This window comes from Diplotaxodon limnothrissa, linkage group LG15 (genome assembly GCF_057381915.1).
Source record: "Diplotaxodon limnothrissa isolate DT_005_m linkage group LG15, D_limnothrissa_male_GT1.1, whole genome shotgun sequence".
NCBI lineage: Eukaryota > Metazoa > Chordata > Actinopteri > Cichliformes > Cichlidae > Diplotaxodon > Diplotaxodon limnothrissa.
In genome coordinates this window covers 33,905,908-33,925,329 of record NC_140610.1, presented here as the reverse complement: position 1 = coordinate 33,925,329, position 19,422 = coordinate 33,905,908, and the positions used below count along the sequence as shown (strand labels likewise).

Below are 19,422 nucleotides of genomic sequence, written 5' to 3'. Positions count from 1 at the left end.
TATAGTATAGCTTTTATTTTGGAAAGAGCCATTTCTCTGAAATAAACTCTTTTCCAAAGATGAGTGATTTCTCGACCAGATAAGATTTTTTTTTTAAATTATTTTGTTGTTTCAGCAACATTACATTTAAAAACTGTACTTTTGAGTTAAAATATATATTTATAATTTTAATAAATGACAAATTAAAAAGGAATGAACATTTTTTTGTATCGAAAAAATATCGAACCGTGACACCAAAGTATCGAACCGAATCGTGAATTTTGTGTATCGTTGCACCCCTATTATTTACACATCAGTGCATTGTGTACAAGTGCCTGATAGGATGGTGTACCTGCAGCTGATGGTCTAGGGTGAGATAAGCCATGGGAATGGAGTTGTCTGAGCCATTTGTATCTGAGGGGAGAAAGATATATAACAGGCTGTTTTGGGACTTCATAGAAACAGAAATGTCAGAAATTAGCAACACACGTCCTAAACACATCTTTGGCCAAAAAACAGAAAAATCATTAACATTTATAAAGGTAGCCTGAATGAGTTATAAAGTTGGGCCACAGTGATATTGATGGTGGTATAGTCATTGTGTTTAATAGATGTGTAATAAATCACTGAGGGGTACAATTTTTCACTCTGACATTTGACATGGATACCTCAGTGGGAACAGCTGACAAGAAGTTCTTCGCAACTAAACTTTTTGATATGGTCCAGAAAGGATTTGTTTCAATTCACTTAGACTGTCATGGATTTGGAAGAGGAGAGCTTTTTGAGGATTACCAATTAGCAGTTTTCATCAGAAACTGAGATGCCAGGAGTTCCCAGCTGTTACTGCACATGATATGACTCATATGTTCAGTCCTAATAATACTTTCCCAATGTGGCAGTTTGAGACTTAATACTTACAATAATTATATAATAATTTCTGTACTGTTGCTCATAATTTCAAACAAATAGCTTACAAAAACTTTTCAACAGTGATTCCCTTCTCAATTGTGGCTGTACATTGGGTGGCACTACCCAATGTAGTAAACAGTAGTTAACTGTAGTGGAATTTGTGCAGTTGTCATTACCTGTGGGGTCATCGGGGGAGAAATAGCCCCTGCCACTTGTCTTGTCAGGCGGCATCATTCTCACACTTGGACTGGAAGATCGACTGCTGTTCCTACTCCCCTGCAAAGGTTACAAAAGAAGCCAAAAAGTCAATAATACCCTCCAAGTCTCAGAGTGAGAAAATGACATCTGGACCAAAATATGAGCAAAATAGTGCACTCATTGTAGACAACATGGAGACATTTTTAGTAATGTCATGTCTTTGAAGATGCTCCACAGTGTTTTGTTAGCAGCAATAGTGAAGAATAATGAGCGCACCATTTAACAGCCACTTTAAGCAGTTCTGTCACATTTGTGTCCCACAATGTGGCTGTTATGCTTTAAGCTTGACACGAAAGTACTGTGCACTCTGATTGTGCAGGTTTTAAGTTTACTAATGAATCTAATGCATTGATACTTTAATGGTATAGTAGACAATCGCATTATGCTGTGACGTGATCTGTGAATATGGTTTTGTTGAACTGCTAAGGACTGAACAGTGAAGCTATAATTCTGGGCACACCATAAAGAGCGTGAAACTAGAAAAGCTAACTGTTATCTTTCAAACTAAAAAATGTGATTTAAGTTAGATCTCTTTAAACGCTCAATCCCTAAAGTCACTAATCATCAAAAAGCTAAAACCTCACAGGTCCTCTGCACATGTCTTACCTGGCTGGATTCTGTGCAGATGCCTGGCAGATCCTGTACAGACCGACGTCTCTGAGACTCACATGTGGCTGTGAAAAGCGTAAAGGACAGACAAGAGAAAGAGTGAGACCTCAAGTACTATGGATAGTGGTACTGGGGGACTAATCCCTGTGTTTGCTTGTGGCTTGACGGGGATCCAGACCCACAGAGCCATACTGTAACAGTTGCACTTACTTAACCATCATAAGTTGTGGTGTGGCGGGAACATAACCAATCCATTCAATTCTATTTATGTTGTGCCACTTGTTCAAGGTTCACAATATTGAAATGTAAAGACCCAACAATATTAGAAAGAAACCCAAACAATCACCCAACTCCCTGTAACAATCCCCCTAGCAAGCACTTGGCAACAGTGCGAAGGAAAAACTCTGTTTTAACATAAAGACACCTGCAGCAGAATCAGACTCAGGGATGGGTAGAAGAGAACAAAAACAGCGGGGCTATAAGTAACCGCCATTGACAGAGAACACAGCATACACACAAACCACCACTCCAGACAAAAATACAAAAAAGGTTGTTGGGGGCGGCTCAGACAAAAACACAAAATGTCACAGTACTCATTCTAGTAATCAGCAATTCATCTGCTGGTCAGGTTAACACTATGCCAGGATGACATTAGGTGCAATCAGAACATCAGCTCGATCACCTTGCAGGAACTACAAGACTCTTCAGTTGCATGCAATTTCAAGTTCTGACAGAATTCCAGTGTTTTCTCCACACATGTTACTAGGGATGGGTACCGGTATTATGTCAGAACTGGTGCCATAGACTGAAAAGCAGCGCACATTTCGGTGCTTTATTTCGGTGCTTTTTTTTTTCCTGAGATGTCATACACTTTGGATTCTAGCCAATCATTTTACCTTTGCAAGCGTAGTAGGCGGGCCCAGGTACGTACGTTCTTTTAGAGCAGTGCTACAGATTAAAAATGCCCAAGGTGAAGCAGTCAAAAGTCTGGCTGTACTTCACAGCAAAAGATGCAAACTCAGCAGCCTGCAACAAGTGCTTTAAGATGATACTGTGCAAAGGAGGCAACACCTCGAATCTGATGAAACACCTGGCGACGTACAGCATTTTGTTAAAAGCCGAAAAATGCGGCGTATTTGATAGCTTACTGCGAGACCTCACACCGAGCACATCTACTGTGGGTGTGGTGCCTGTTATCAGACCCGGAGTTAGCAACATCCCACAAAAACCCAAAGAGGAGAGTCCTGGCCCCTAGCCCTGCCAGTGTAGCAGAAATGATGACGGATGATGGCAGCAGCAGCCGTTCTTCTCTGTGTGAGTAGCTTAATGTTGTTCGTGTGTAATTTACGTTGAGTAGGCTAACCACGTTATTAAATTAATGCCTGTAAGGTGAACTAGCAAACACCATCGTAGTTACATGTGGCTGTCTTCTTGTTTGATGGCAGATACTCCCTTCACCCTGGCCAAAAAGGCTAAAATGACCAAAGAAAAAGTGGAAAACAGCTAAACATGAGAGGTTTTTGGACAAAGTTTGTGTTTTGTTTTTTTCATTGTTTAAGCACTGCTTCCAGCCAAGAGTGATACCATAAATCCCCCATAGCTGCATAAAAGGCTAACATTGTTATCTTTTTACATAAAAACAGCTAAACATGAGAGGTTTTTGGACCAATTTTGTGTTCTCCATTCTTTAATCACCGATTCGAGCACCGTTTAAGCACCGGCACCGTTTCAAAAGTACCGGTTTAGTACTGGTATCGGATAAAACCTAAACGATATCCATCCCTATATGTTACACAGAGTCACAAACTAGCACCAAAACACGAGTGCAACCAATAGTACATGGAGTAATACTACTACCACTCCTCATAATAGCACTAATAATTTACATATCTATCTTTAGGAATAACAGTCACTCTGAAGCTAAGAGTTGACAGTTGGAGCAACAACATGACAATTAGCCACAGGTACTAACCTAAAATGATATTTTATTAGCAGGCAGGTCCCTCTGGGCTTCACACCAAAATCAACTAAGCTTTGAATGGAATTAAACTTTTTAGGACTCCCAAAAATGCTAAATATTATTCAAGACATCAGACTTTTGACATTTTACCAACATACCATTAATCTGTATTATATATGGTCACAATCTCTGAAATGGCAATGTTAAATGGGAACTGGGACAGTCTAAGATAAAATGTCCTCCTGTTAAAATTGCGGTTGCTGGTGTTTGTTATCTAATCTCTAGGACAGTGTGACAGGGCCTCTAAATAATAATACATTCATAATGGACTGAAAAAAGCTATACTCGTAATCAAAGTTATGGCAAACAATGCAATTAACGATTAAAAATGTGACATTTTGCATAAACTTTTCACCAACCAGCAATGACATGTTGCAACCAACACATTTTAAAAACGCACAACTGCTTGGCAAGTAGTTTGCAGACTGGTCAGCATCTTCTATGCAAACTGTTGGCGACCTGCTAGTTACCAAAGAAATCCCCAGGAAGCTTTTGGTGTAGCACTGTATACATCTTTGCAACTAATATCACATGAAAGACTGGCCGCAACATCCAGCAATCGCCTGCCAAACAGGTCACGGGGGTCAGTGGTCAATGAAGTCTTTAGGTCTCCGTGGATGGCTCTATAGCAATGAGTCTCACAGCAACCATTTGCAACTGGTCGCAAGTCACGACCAGTGCAGACTTATTTTGGTGGATTTGACTGATCTCTAGGCCTGTGTGATTCACAATTAACTGACGCCTAAAACAAACAAACAAACAAATAAATAAAATAAGCGATATCAACTTTAACACCACCCACTTGGAAAAGGGATTCTTCTATAGTCAGGACATTCCCCAAATTTCTAATTTACATCCATGAAAAGTGATCCTATTAAGACAAATTTTTAGTTTTAGAGTTATTGGTTCTATTACTAGTTAGATAACATACACTAATATAAACCTATTGACTGCAAACAACCAACCTGATGATGTCATGTTCTGTACTGACAAGATGACACTAAACATTTTTCAAATATTTTAAGCACTTCTTAAATGTAGTCACATAGACAGTGTTACACATGTAACGTTTCACAGATCAAAGCACACCCCACGGTCGGGTCGCTCACTCACCACCAACGTGATTGGTTTGGTGGTGAGTCAGCGGTGATCTGGAGGGATCATGGAAAAGTGACTCGATGAAGATCAGACCACATTTTACTGACACTCATTACATAAATTGGTTATTTTTTTTCCTTGTACAGGTTTGCAGATCCAAAGGTGCGTGCCTTACCATCTATAACAATTCCATGCAGACTCCCTGCACCACTTGATTAAATGAAACACTTACTCAATGTCTCTCATATATCTTCAAAATAGAAGTATTTCTGACAGGCAGAGTTGTCCCCATTCCCTTTGATCCATATCTCAACTTATAATAATAGCTCTGACCCTCACTGTGAGGGAAATTAATCAAAATGACTTTTTTCAAAGTGGATGTGGATGGATGGAAAGTGAGTGAGAAATGGGGAAAAAAAAAATAGCCATGCTTTCTCAATGTCCTCTAAGCATGAAAGTCAAGGACAAGCTCAAATGCACTAATTTACTACTGCTACCCGTGATTTGCTGCAGCCAAGCCAGGGATATAAGAGACAGGAGAGGGCCAGGACTTAGGAAAGTTATCTCATCTATGTGGCTATATCAAAATACTGACTATAACGTACTGATTAACAACCACTTGCTTTTAGTGGACAAATATGCACACAGCTCCAACAAATGTGTTGATAACAGATGAGAAAACTTCAATATTTTACGAAAAACAAACAAAGAAAAAACAGAAAACAGGACATGACACAGCTATGATGTATGTAACTCCAAAATCAGCTTCAAGGACTTCTGTGTTGTTGTTTTTTTTAAATTTTAAATTTTTGGTTTGTGTTTTTAAATCAGAGGGCAAATTCGAAAAAAATTTAAATGTTATGAACATTATCTGCATTCTTGAGGGGATCATATGGAGTGACACACAACAGAAAGCCATGTCTGATGACAGTAACCCACAGGCTCATTCAAGCCAGTTCCACCGTGTCACCGGAAAGACCAGTAGTCCAGTGATACCTGTAACGACGATCTTGGGGACATCCAGTATGGTTCCGAATGATGCAGTTTTACGGTGGCCTCGCTTATACGGGGGGTTTGCTGCAAAAACACATATACACATATAGCTGCATACAGGACAAGCATGCCCACAGCTGGACTGCAAATGTGGGTCATACACATGCAGAACATAGCTGTGCATGCAGAGGAAACATGCACCATTCATTCCAGGAGCTGTGAATCAGTACTGCATAGACAGTCAGCAGAGAATGCACTACCTTCCTCAGCACAGACAAGAGCAGGCATTTTGCTTTTTGGAAAAGTTCAACAAGGTGATCTGAGAACAGAGTTTTCAATAATTAAATGTTAGAAACCCCAACCACTGAAGCTATATTTAATTGTGAACAACATTTAAAACAAACAAACAAACAAGAAAGAAAACTGACAGACATTCACATTGAAATCGAAACTACACCAGAGGAGTTCTTGATTTAGTTTCTCTATGACAGCACGAGTACATCTGCTGAAAGGAGATTAGCGACAGCTGGTTTCGAGAGGCCCTATCTTCAGAGACATATTGACACTTTTAATGAGGAATCAATCTTCAATTCAAAGTGATGAAATCACATAAAAGGGCGACCTAGGTGCCAAAAAGAAGCTTCCAGACTGGACCAGCAAAGACTGCCTCAATATTAATACTGCATGCACTCCCCCCCTTTTTTTTTTTTTTTAAATTTGAAGTAATGGCATGATCAGGCCAATATGCTTTGTTAAGCTGGTCTTTTTTTTCTTTTCTTAAATGTATTTGATGTATTGATTTGTGCCAAGTTTTGTCTGGCATTACCTGCAGGTGCAAACTGCATCTTGGGCTCCAACTCTGACAGGTCAGCACTCATTCTTTTGCTGTCAGAAGAAGACAGGCACTGTGTTCGTGCTGACAGACTCTCAACGCTGCCCCCTCTGGAAAGAGACACATTCCTTAATGTGTCTCCCTGAAAGACAAACACGAAACTTTTACTGAACCACAGAAGACTGTATTACAAATGAGGATTAAGTGCTTATCTGTGCAACTTCATGGCTGACTCTGGGTTTTCAGTGTTCTGCAAACCTGGGATATACATTTTTTTACCAGTCAATATAACAGCTAATATAAAAAATTGTCCTTTAAGGACCTTTATGTTTGTTTCATTGTTCATTGACATATGCATTATGATGAATCCAAACTATGTAAAAACTATGTTAAAAAAAACACCACAACACAGAAACCAGCAGAGTTGTCAACAGAAGACAAAAAAAAAAGATAAATCATTACATGTACAGTAAAAACGTCCCTTTTTAATATGGTCTTACCTTTGGCTTGAAATGAGGTGCAAACTGAGGCGTAATCTTAATAGTGTCATTGCTCCCTTGAGAATCACTGTGCTCCATGTTCGCATCACTTCTGTAGCTTGTGCTGTTACCAGTGTAGTCTACATATGAACCTGTCATTTCAATAGACACAGGACAGGACAGGACAGAAGTTAAATTTATTTATCAGTTTTAATATCAGGACAGCAAAGCAGGCAGGCAGGAAAGGAGCGATCGAGAACAAGACTGCAGTAAATTTTTGGCACAAGGGCTATCTGCTCAAATTTATACTGGCACAGAGACAGTTTCAATATTTTTTTAAATATACACTTTCACCGGTATTGCATCTTTACATTAACTTTGTGGATTTTTGTTGTCTTTGAGTTTTCAAAACACTGAAAAAAAATCAAATAATGAAAATAAAGAACTAACAGACAAATATAGAAATCTGAAATAGACTGAAAATATTACTACAATGCATTTTCCTCTGCTTAGTTATATGCTTAAACTTAGGTGGTTGTCTCATTTGAGTTGAGGCTGTATTTGAATCGTCTTGCCACGGCCATCTCTATGGAGGAGTTGGGTGGGGGCAGAGCATCTGTGGCTCCTGGGAGAGGTGGGAGGCTCACGTGTACTTACAGTCAGGTTCATAAATATTGGGACATCGACACAATTCTAACATTTTTGGCTCTATACACCACCACAATGGTTTCCAAATGAAATGAACAAGATGTGCTTTAACTGCAGACTGTCAGATTTTATTAGAGGGTATTTACATCCAAATCAGGTGAATGGTGTAGGAATAACAACAGTTTGCATATGTGCCTCCCACTTGTTAAGGGACCAAAAGTAATGGGACAGAATAAGAACCACAAATCAAACTTTCACTTTTTAATTCTTGGTTGCAAATCCTTTGCAGTTAATCACAGCCGGAAGTCTGGAACACAGACATTACCAGACGCTGGGTTTCATCCCTGGTGATGCTCTGCCAGGCCTCTACTGCAACCGTCTTCAGTTACTGCTTGTTCTTGGGGCATTTTCCCCTCAGTCTTGTCTCCAGCAAGTGAAATGCATGCTCAATCTGATTCAGTTCAGGTGATTGACTTGGCCATTGCAAAACAGTCCACTTCTTTCCATTCAAAAACTCTTTGGTTGCTTTTGCAGTATGCTTTGGGTCAATGTCCATCTGCACTGTGAAGCGCCGTCCAATGAGTTCTGAAGCATTTGGCTGAATATGAGCAGATATTATTGCCCGAAACACTTCAGAATTCATCGTGCTGCTTTTCTCAGCAGTCACATCATCAATGAATACAAGAGAACCAGTTCCACTGGCAGCCATACATGCCCACGCCATGACAGTTCCACCAACATGCTTTACTGATGAGGTGGTATGCTTAGGATCATGAGCAGTTCCTTTCCTTCTCCATACTCTTCTCTTCCCATCACTCTGGTACAAGTTGATCTTGGTCTCACCTGTCCATAGGATGTTGTTCCAGAACTGTGAAGGTTTTTTTTAGATGTCGTTTGGCAAACTCTAATCTGGCCTTCCTGTTTTTGGGGCTCACCAATGGTTTACATCTTGTGGTGAACCCTCTGTATTCACACTGGTGGAGTCTTCTCTTGATTGCTGACTTTGACATACATACACCTACCTCCTGGAGTGTGTTTTTTATCTGGCCAACTGTTGAGAAGGGTGTTTTCTTCACCAGGGTAAGGATTCTTCGGTCATCCACCACAGTTGTTTTCTGTGGTCTTCTGGGTCTTTCGGTGTTGCTGAGCTCACCGGTGCATTCCTTCTTCATGAGAATGTTTCAAACAGTTGTTTTGACCACGCCTAATGTTTTTGCCATCTTTCTGATGGGTTTGTTTTGTTTTTTCAGCCTAATGATGGCTTGCTTCACTGATAGTGACAGCTCTTTGGATCTCATCTTGGCAGTTGACAGCAACAGATTCCAAATGCAAATAGCACACTTGAAATGAACTCTGGACCTTTTATCTGCTCATTGCAATTGGGATGAGGGGATATCACACACCTGGCCATGGAACAGCCAAGAAGCCAATTGTCCCATTGCTTTTGGTCCCTTAACAAGTGGGAGGCACATATGCAAACTGTTTTAATTCCTACACCCGATTTTGATGTAATAACCCTCTAATAAAAGCTGACAGTCTGCAGTTAAAGCACATCTTGTTTGTTTCATTTGTTGGAATTGTGTCGATGTCCCAATATTTATGGACCTGACTGTATGCCACACTGATTCAGTGCTGGTCCTATAAATTCACAAAAATGCCACACTTCTGTGTACTCTGTTCAGTGTTACTGTCACTGCACCCTCAACTGCACTGAAGCATTTGTGATGACTGGCAATGAGTCTTTTACAGCGCTGTGGAGAAATCTTGGCCCACTCATCTTTGTAGAATTGTTGTAATTCAGCCTCACTGGAGAGTTTGAGCATGAACCGGCTTTTTAGGTCATACCACAGAATGGCAATCAAATTCAGTTCAAAGCTTTGACTAGGCCACTCCAAAGTCTTCATTTGGTTTTTCTTATATCATTCAGAGGTGGACTTGCTGGTGTGTTTCGGATCATTGTCCTGCTGCAGAACCCAAGTGAACTTCGGCTTGATGGCTGGACATTCTCCTTCAAGGATGATTTGGTAGACAACAGAATTCATGGTTCCATTTACTATAGCAAGTCAACAAAACAGCTCCACACCATCATACTACTACCACCATATTTTACTGTTGGTATGATGTTCCTTTTCTGAAATGCTGTGTTATAGTAATGCAAGATGCAAGGGGACACACACTTTTGTCCAAAAGTCTTGGGGATCATCAAGATGTTCTCCAGCAAAACTGAGAAGAGCCTTTATGTTCCTTTTGTCGTCTCTTTCTTCTGGTGGAGTCATGAATACCGGCCTTAACTGAGGCATACAGTTCTTCTGATGTCCTTCTGGGGTCTTTTGGGACCTCTTGGATGAGTCGTCACTGCACTTTTGGGGTAATTTTGGTCATGTGGCCACTCCTGGGAGGGTTCACCACTCTTACATGTTTTCCCCATTTGTGGATAATGGCTTTCACTGTGGCTTTCTGGAGTCCCAGAGCTTTTCTATTACTATTATTGTAATTTTATATTATTGTTGCGTTTACTTTTATCCTGTTGCTAAACTAATTTCCCTTTTGGGACAACAAAGAATTTGAGTTGAATTGAATTGAATTAGATATGGCTTTATTTAGTTTGTCATTTGTTCCTGAATTTTCTTGGATCGCGGAATGATGTCTGGCTTTTGAGGATGTTTTGGTGTACTCCAGTACTTATGTACTTAGGAACATCTATCTTACTGCTTCATGTTAATGTTAATCCAGCTGCTAATGTTATGTGTACTGGCCTGAATTTTACTGCAATCATTTGCCCACAAACTTAAGCCAAGGCTGCTTTCTTTTGAAGGTATATTATTCTGAGAACTTCTAAAACACATGTGACCTTGAGCTCAGTACTGGGCAACTGTATAGATACCAGGATACACTGGAGTTGCTGTGCTGGTCAACAACATGCCGCTCATGGTACACCTTTGTAAACATCCATGGTATTTGTGCAGGCAGAGAAAACAGTTTGAATTAACAAAGGAAAAAAATCCTATGTGGTAGAAGAAGTAAGTTAACGACGCACATAATAGTTTTTCTGTAAAGAAAAGCGATTAGCAGCAGTAAGAGGAACTATAATTATTTAAACATAATCTAGAGCGTCATCTTCACACGACCTTAACATGAGATGTACCTGTACTAGTTGCAGAGTTGCTCTGTCCCTCATCTGAATACTGGTATGGATACTGAAGGGGTTCATCAGACCCTGGGAAGTACTGCAAAAAGAATGAAAACAACACATAATGTTGGGAGTTCTCAACTCAGGCTTACTATGAATGAAAAAAATCCTATTAGTATAATTAATTCAGGAGAGTAGGACTTGGTGATATTTTGAGACATAATATATGTATTATGTATATATATGTAATATATATAATAAATAATATATGGAAAGTTTAAGCTATATTTGGCTTAATGTTACAACCTCAAACACTAAGAGAACACCAAGAATGAATCTACCAGAGATCACTGACACAAAGCCATATTTACCTTGCAGAAAAGAGATAGGGTTGGTCAACTGCTAAGTGACCTTCGTTTACTATAGTTCTGACACTATATAGCACAGTATACAGTGGGGCAAAAAAGTATTTAGTCAGCCACCGATTGTGCAAGTTCCCCCACCTAAAATGATGACAGAGGTCAGTAATTTGCACCAGAGGTACACTGCAACTGTGAGAGACAGAATGTGAAAAAAAATAAATAAATCCATGAATCCACATGGTAGGATTTGTAAAGAATTTATTCGTAAATCAGGGTGGAAAATAAGTATTTGGTCAATAACAAAAATACAACTCAATACTTTGTAACATAACCTTTGTTGGCAATAACAGAGGTCAAACGTTTACTATAGGTCTTTACCAGGTTTGCACACACAGTAGCTGGTATTTTGGACCATTCCTCCATGCAGATCTTCTCGAGAGCAGTGATGTCTTGGGGCTGTCGCCGAGCAACACGGACTTTCAACTCCCGCCACAGATTTTCTATGGGGTTGAGGTCTGGAGACTGGCTAGGCCACTCCAGGACTTTCAAATGCTTCTTACGGAGCCACTCCTTTGTTGCCCGGGCGGTGTGTTTTGGATCATTGTCATGTTGGAAGACCCAGCCTCGTTTCATCTTCAAAGTTCTCACTGATGGAAGGAGGTTTTGGCTCAAAATCTACATGGCCCCATTCATTCTGTCCTTAACACGGATCAGTCGTCCTGTCCCCTTGGCAGAAAAACAGCCCCATAGCATGATGTTTCCACCCCCATGCTTCACAGTAGGTATGGTGTTCTTGGGATGCAACTCAGTATTCTTCTTCCTCCAAACACGACGAGTTGAGTTTATACCAAAAAGTTCTACTTTGGTTTCATCTGACCACATGACATTCTCCCAATCCTCTGCTGTATCATCCATGTGCTCTCTGGCAAACTTCAGACGGGCCTGGACATGCACTGGCTTCAGCAGCAGAACACGTCTGGCACTGCGGGATTTGATTCCCTGCCGTTGTAGTGTGTTACTGATGGTGACCTTTGTTACTTTGGTCCCAGCTCTCTGCAGGTCATTCACCAGGTCCCCCCGTGTGGTTCTGGGATCTTTGCTCACCGTTCTCATGATCATTTTGACCCCACGGGATGAGATCTTGCGTGGAGCCCCAGATCGAGGGAGATGATCAGTGGTCTTGTATGTCTTCCATTTTCTGATGATTGCTCCCACAGTTGATTTTTTCACACCAAGCTGCTTGCCTATTGTAGATTCACTCTTCCCAGTCTGGTGCAGGTCTACAATACTTTTCCTGGTGTCCTTCGAAAGCTCTTTGGTCTTGGCCATGGCGGAGTTTGGAGTCTGACTGTTTGAGGCTGTGGACAGGTGTCTTTTATACAGATGATGAGTTCAAACAGGTGCCATTCATACAGGTAACGAGTGGGGGACAGAAAAGCTTCTTACAGAAGACGTTACAGGTCTGTGAGAGCCAGAGATTTTCCTTGTTTGAGGTGACCAAATACTTATTTTCCACCCTGATTTACGAATAAATTCTTTACAAATCCTACCATGTGAATTCATGGCTTTTTTTTTTTCACATTCTGTCTCTCACAGTTGAAGTGTACCTCTGGTGCAAATTACTGACCTCTGTCATCATTTTAAGTGGGGGAACTTGCACAATCGGTGGCTGACTAAATACTTTTTTTTTTGCCCCACTGTATATGAATAAAGATGTGGTTTGTTTAGAATAGTATAATGGTTTTTCAAACATATGAATGATGTATTTTAGAAGTGTTATAAAATAATACACAAGACTATCTATAATTTGCATAATTACATCAATGTTCAAAAATACTGTTGGCCACCAGTGCTACCCCTCAAACCTCTTAGTATACACGTTTGGTATCAATGTAAGACTGTTAAAATGGTGTTAAATGGTTAAAATGTGCCGTAAAACTATTGCCGCAAACGGGAAGCAGTAGCACAAATGTATTCCAACAGCCGAAAAGTCATCCACTGCAAAATGAAGAATGTTTTAAACTCTGCATGTCAACATCTTCCCACACACCAAAGAAAATGTTAAATAAAACAGCTGTGATACCTGATTCTTTGTCAATCGTTTTTATAGTCACCGTCTAGACTTTTTTTTCTGTAATTTGGGGTCATCACATTTTAATTTTACTATTTTTATATATTATAAGCACAAAAGAACAATTTCAATTGTTTTATTATTACTCGATGTCCTTTTTCGTTATGATCTTTTGTTTGCTTTTTAAAGGTCTAGTGTTGACCACCTGCTGTGACAGTATTGTCATTGGTCAAAAACCTCTGCGTGCAACTGATGGTTAAAAAAAATGGTTTAAATAAAACATTTTAATTCATTCAGATTTCTTGTATTCAAAGCAGAAAAATAAATATTGAATGAGCATACCAGTGCAAATTTAGGCACTGTATGGTTGAAAACAATTTTTGTTTTTTGGAGGTTATTTAAACATATCGTGATATATATTGTGTATCATGATATAATCAAAAAAATATTGTGACATTAGATTTTCCTCATATTGCCCAGGCTTAGTTCACACGTATATAAACGTCCCATTCTTAATTAATAGCGTTTAAAATTATGTTGGCCTGCCTCCTGTATAGGCCTGCACAATAAATCGAAAATTTATTGTCATCGCGATATCAGCCTGTGCGATGGGCCCATCGCAAAAGACGGCGTAAACGGCGATAATTGGGTACCTTAAAATGTTTACACACGTGCTTTAAAGAATTTACCAATAAAAGAAACCCCTTTACACATTTGATCAGTCGAATAGAGCCCTTCACGGCATTAACCAATCACATGGATTAGAGGTGGGGAGTGAACAACACTGCAGCAACGAGTCAGAGTTGTAATGGCTGAGAGCGAGACACATGACAAGAATGCTACTGACTATGAACTCGTGGCTTAAAAAAAAAAAAAAAAAAAAAAAAAAAAAAAAAATAGTAATAGTACCTCGCTTAATTGGAGGTACTTTGGATTTGATAAAGACGACGTTCTCCAAACACAGGTACTCTGCAAAACTTCCTGAACACTTGTGGCAACCACCAGAGGAATCACGACTAATCTCCACCATCATCTTCAATACAACCACAGAGAACTGTTTGAAGAGTTCCAGAAAGATAGGGCTAGCCAAACAAAGGTTGCTAATGTTAAGACAAAGAGCACAGCAATCCAACAGCAGTCTCTGTATCAGATTTTTCAAGTGGAACTCCTTATGAGAAAACGTCGAAGCGGTATAAAGAAATAACAGAGGCCATTACACATTTTTTGGCTAAAGACATGATGCCTATAAATACAGTTAGCAGAGAGGGCTTCACCAGTCTAATACATAAAGTGGACCGGAGATACCGCATCCCCTCACGAAACTACATTTCCCATGTCGCCATTCCACAAATGTACGAAACATGCTGCAAGACCGTCATGTTTGAACTAAGCCAAGCTGAAAACTACGCAAGCACTACAGTAAAGTTTCCTCTCCAGTTTTGACTTACATCATAACTACTTGGTGAGTGGTAAAATGATGAACAACTGCATTGAGATCATTTGCAGTATAATTTAAGTTATGTTTATTTAAAACTAATGATAGAGACCGGGAAGGATGTCTTTTTTTTATGGGGGTAATGTTTCAATGTTAAAGTGCACTTTGTTGTTACACTGCTCATACACTGCTCATACAGCAGCTTTCTTTAAATAAACTGTTGCAGTAAAATGGAAATTATGTATTTTTCCATTATGGAAATTATGTATTCATTTCATTTTTTTTTTGCTATTTATTTTATCGCAAGTCATATCGTTATCGCAATATTGATCAAAGTTATTGCACATCGCAGGTTTTCCTAATATCGTGCAGCCCTACTCCTGTAGCTATAACAGCTTCAACTCCTTTAGGAAGAATTTCCACAAGGTTTATTCCTAATCGGTTCCACTTTGTTATGATACCACTAACAGTTGACTGTGTAATATTTAGTAGCAAGGACATTTTTGTTGCACACTCGGAACCCTATCGCGATACCATATTGGAATACACCGAGCTCCTGAGAGTGCCCCATTCTTTCACAAATGGTGTATATATCAGCCCAAATGCAAAACAGACTAAACTGTTTTCTTTCATGCTAGTGTCCACACCCTGGTGCAAAATTTGGTTGCTTGGTTTTAATGAAATTATTAATTTTGAATGGCAAAAATACAGCTGCTCAATTTTTTTTTGAAAAAGCACAAAAATCTGCACAACTTCACCATTTAATACTCGTCGCCTGTTTACTTCCCCTTTGACCGGAGAGATAGAGGGAGAGATGGATAGTGGTGTCATAACTAGGGATGGGTACCGGTATCCGGTGCCATGATGGCACCGGTTCTGACATAAACGGTAGTAACCAGACCGAAAAGCAGCGCACATTTCGGTGCTTTATTTCGGTGCTTTTTTCCCTGAGATTTGATACACTTCAGATTCTAGCCAATCATTTTATGTTTCCAAGGATAGTAGGTGGGCCCAGGTACGTACGTTCTTTTAGAGCAGAGCTACAGATTAAAAATGCCCAAGGTGAAGCAGTCAAAAGTCTGGCTGTACTTCACAGCAAAAGATGCAAACTCAGCAGCCTGCAACAAGTGCTTTAAGGTGATACTGTGCAAAGGAGGTAACACCTTGAATCTGATGAAACACCTGGCGACGCATACCGCTTTTTTTAAAGCCGAGAAATGCACCGTACCTACTCCGTGTGTGGTGCCTGTTATCGGACCCGGAGTTATCAACATCCCCCAAGAAACGGAAGAGGAGAGCCCTGGCCCCTAGCCCTGCCAGTGTAGCAGAAATGATGACTGATGATGATGGCAGCAGCAGCCGTTCTTCTCTGCGTGAGTAGCTTAATGTTGTTCGTGTGTAATTGTACATTAATGCATGTAAGGTAAACTAGAAAACACCGTCGTAGTTACATGCGGCTGTCTTCTTGTTTGATGGCAGATACTCCCTTCACCCTGGCCAAAAAGGCTAAAATGACCAAAGAAAAATTGGAAAACAGTTAAACATGAGAGGTTTTTGGACAAAATTTGTGTTTTTTCCATTGTTTAAGCACTGCTTCCAGCCAAGAGTGATACCATATATGACCTATAGCTGCATAAAAGGCTAACATTGTTATCTTTTTACAAAAAAACAGATAAACATGAGAGGTTTTTGGACAAAGTTTGTGTTTTCCATTTTTTAAGCACCGGCACCGTTTCAAAAGTACCGGTTTGCCACCGGTATCGGATAAAACCTAAACGATACCCATCCCTAGTCATAACATCTCTGGACTGGTAACTGCCATTTATAAACTAATATGTTTAGAATATATTCGACCAGCTACTTTTTCTGGTGCCGACAAGCAAGGACAGCAATGATTAAACATTGCTGTCAGCTAGAGGTGTACATCCCTAATTTTAACAAACTGATGAGACCCCCGGAGACTGCAGTTTTTTGATTCATTTACTTCAATTTACTAAAAGTACACAAGGCAGAATACCTTCATTAGATGAGTCATGATCTTCACTATCTCTTCCATGGAAGGCCGCTGAGAGGGGTCTTTGGACCAACAGCGAGTCATTAGGCTTTCAATGGGCTTGGGCAAATTCTTGATTAAAGGTGGTCTTGTGCCTGAATACAATAAAAAGAAATAACTGGTCACACGCAGTTACAGGGAAAGACATATCTGCATCACACAACACAAGAGAAATAAATATTATATATTACTGCCTCCCATTTTTTGAGTCAGTAGTGCTGCATCCAGGATGCAATAAACTGCAAGGAGAGCTGAAAAGGTCAACATGTCTTTTACCCCCTCTGCCAACATCTTTATTTTGACAATCTTCTAGCATGCATGCCTGAGCACTCTTAGTGGCCGACAGCTGGATGTGACCTCTGCATCACCCACCACAAACAAACACACAGACCCACACAGTCAGACAGGAAGAGTGACTCACCATTGTGCACAGCCCACATAATGCGAAAAGCTGGCCCTCCGATTTCATCGAAGGGCTTCCTGCGGGTGATCACCTCCCAAAGAATGATTCCCCAGCTGAACACATCACACTTCTCGCTGTAATTGCTGCCTGTGAGTAGAAAGAAACCCACAGCAACACTTAGGTCCTTTTCAAAGAGGGGGAAAAGGCTCAGTCTGACATCACTGATTGATAAAGGAAATTCTCTGCGGAACATTTGACAAGAGAGCGAGGAATGTGCCTGGCAAAGGCAGCAGCTTTTCTCTTGCTTTCAGTGGGGAGGAGGATGAAAATAAGGGAGCCATTTTCACCAAGGAATGGCTCCTGTGTTGCTTAATTATGGAGCCTGTTATTGAAGAATTAAAGTGCACATCATACACCTATTTCAAACTTGCTGCGCTGGGTTTTTCTGATAACATTCCACACTGATGCAAATTAGTTGTGAAGGGTTCACTGAGGGGGCAAAAGCGGCTTGTTTAATTGCACTGGAGTCTTGCAACATGCATCCAAAAACAAGGCAATGACTAGGAGTAATTCATCTTTCCCTGTGACATCCTCTAATCAGTCTCTTATTGTAGACTTACATTAGGCTCTTGGTTGTGTAAGAACAAAAATTCTGCGTTTACAGAAGAAAAGCCAGTACAGCATGACTCCATTCATCATCTCACTGTCACTGGTTCGGTAGCTACTATCAATAAATAAGAGTATGGTGGAAGTAATATATAGTATAATAATAATAATCATAATAATAATAATAGCAGGACCCATCTCCAATTAGATGAAACATGACAAAGATGATGAGGCTGAGGTAATTAGAAAAACACATCTCAGTTTTTCTTGGTCAAAAAATAGGAAAACATTTCAAACAGCTGTAATACTACTCATATTTGCCTTCAAATACTTCTGGGGCCATCCATGCTGCACTTCCTTTGTTGTTGGTCATGTGTGTCTGAATGTCACATGCTGTTCCAAAGTCACAAATCTTCAGCACAGTGCCTCCTGCCACCAGAAGTAGACTGAAACAAGGAAGACATACATCCTGTTAGCAGCAAAAAAGTGCCTTGAACTAAACAACATAGGACTAACTGTAACTAACTTCAGCCCGGTTTGGTTTAAAATGTTTCTTTTTAAAAAGTACTAGAGGAATGACAGTGCTCGGCTCTTACAACTGTTTGAGACAAAGGAAATTCTATAGTAATAATGCAGGAAATAAATTCCTGTACAATATTGGATAGGTGACAATTTGTGACTATGAGAGGCTTCATTAATTCTATAAACTCTCCAAATGATCTACACAGAACAGGTAAGCTGGTCCTCTCTTCCTACAGAATACTTACTAGTAATAGGTTAGTTTTCTTGCTTTTTTTTTTTTTTTAATTAATGCTGGAAGTGTTGCCTCTGGTCCTTCTGAGACAATGGAATATAATCCAGATATCACAACATATTTCATTAATTACTGCATCCTATATAGCAGTAAACAATTACATCAAATCTACCACTATTCTGTATTTCCACATGTTTTCTTTTTTTTAGTGCAACACATTTAAAGGGTTTCCACAGAGGAAATGACCATGCAATAAGAATAAAGACAGTCTTCACATAATAATGAGATTTCCATCCTGTGTGGATGCCCTGCAAGAGTTGGCATTTATAGAGGGTGTGTTAGTCTGATCCAGCTGTTATAAAGAAGATGCGAGTAACTCTATATGCTGATAACACAGGTTTTCTTCATGGTATTTACCACTTCCTTTGATCAGGATTTTACATTGCTGGCATGTAATGCCATTCCCTGAATCCTGAAGCTGCCAGATTGAATTGCAACCACTGCTTTTCATTTCCCTTTTTTCCATCTAGGCTTTCCATAATCAATGAGAATATAATCTGAATAAGCCCAAAACAAAATGTATATCGAAGTAAATAATGTCTTTACACCTTCCCATTTTGCCTGTATCAGACACATCCAAATGTCGTTCATTTATGGCCAAAATGTTTTGGCTAGTTATTTAAGGGTTGGAGTACAGTCTTGCTAATTTCTTCTTCTTCTTCTTCTTCTTCTTCTTTTTTGAAAAATACAGCATTTTATCAAATTCTCTGATAGTAGGATTCG

General features: G+C 39.8%; 1 protein-coding gene across 3 annotated transcripts in view; it reads right to left on the bottom strand.

Annotated features, from left to right (window-relative positions):
- Positions 1 to 19,422, bottom strand: part of map3k7 (mitogen-activated protein kinase kinase kinase 7) — a 28,341-nt gene that overhangs the window by 3,532 nt on the left and 5,387 nt on the right. For 2 of the 3 annotated variants that reach the window (XM_085371946.1, XM_085371947.1), the window contains exons 7-15: positions 18,207 to 18,331; positions 17,298 to 17,426; positions 16,841 to 16,971; positions 10,971 to 11,052; positions 7,199 to 7,329; positions 6,693 to 6,840; positions 1,753 to 1,820; positions 1,065 to 1,164; positions 332 to 393 (exon numbers count right to left, since the gene is read on the bottom strand). In XM_085371946.1, the coding sequence (XP_085228072.1) occupies positions 332 to 393; positions 1,065 to 1,164; positions 1,753 to 1,820; positions 6,693 to 6,840; positions 7,199 to 7,329; positions 10,971 to 11,052; positions 16,841 to 16,971; positions 17,298 to 17,426; positions 18,207 to 18,331 (976 nt within the window). Of the gene's footprint in view, positions 1 to 331; positions 394 to 1,064; positions 1,165 to 1,752; positions 1,821 to 5,869; positions 5,951 to 6,692; positions 6,841 to 7,198; positions 7,330 to 10,970; positions 11,053 to 16,840; positions 16,972 to 17,297; positions 17,427 to 18,206; positions 18,332 to 19,422 lie in introns of all 3 variants that reach the window. The other variant, XM_085371948.1, reaches the window with a different exon arrangement.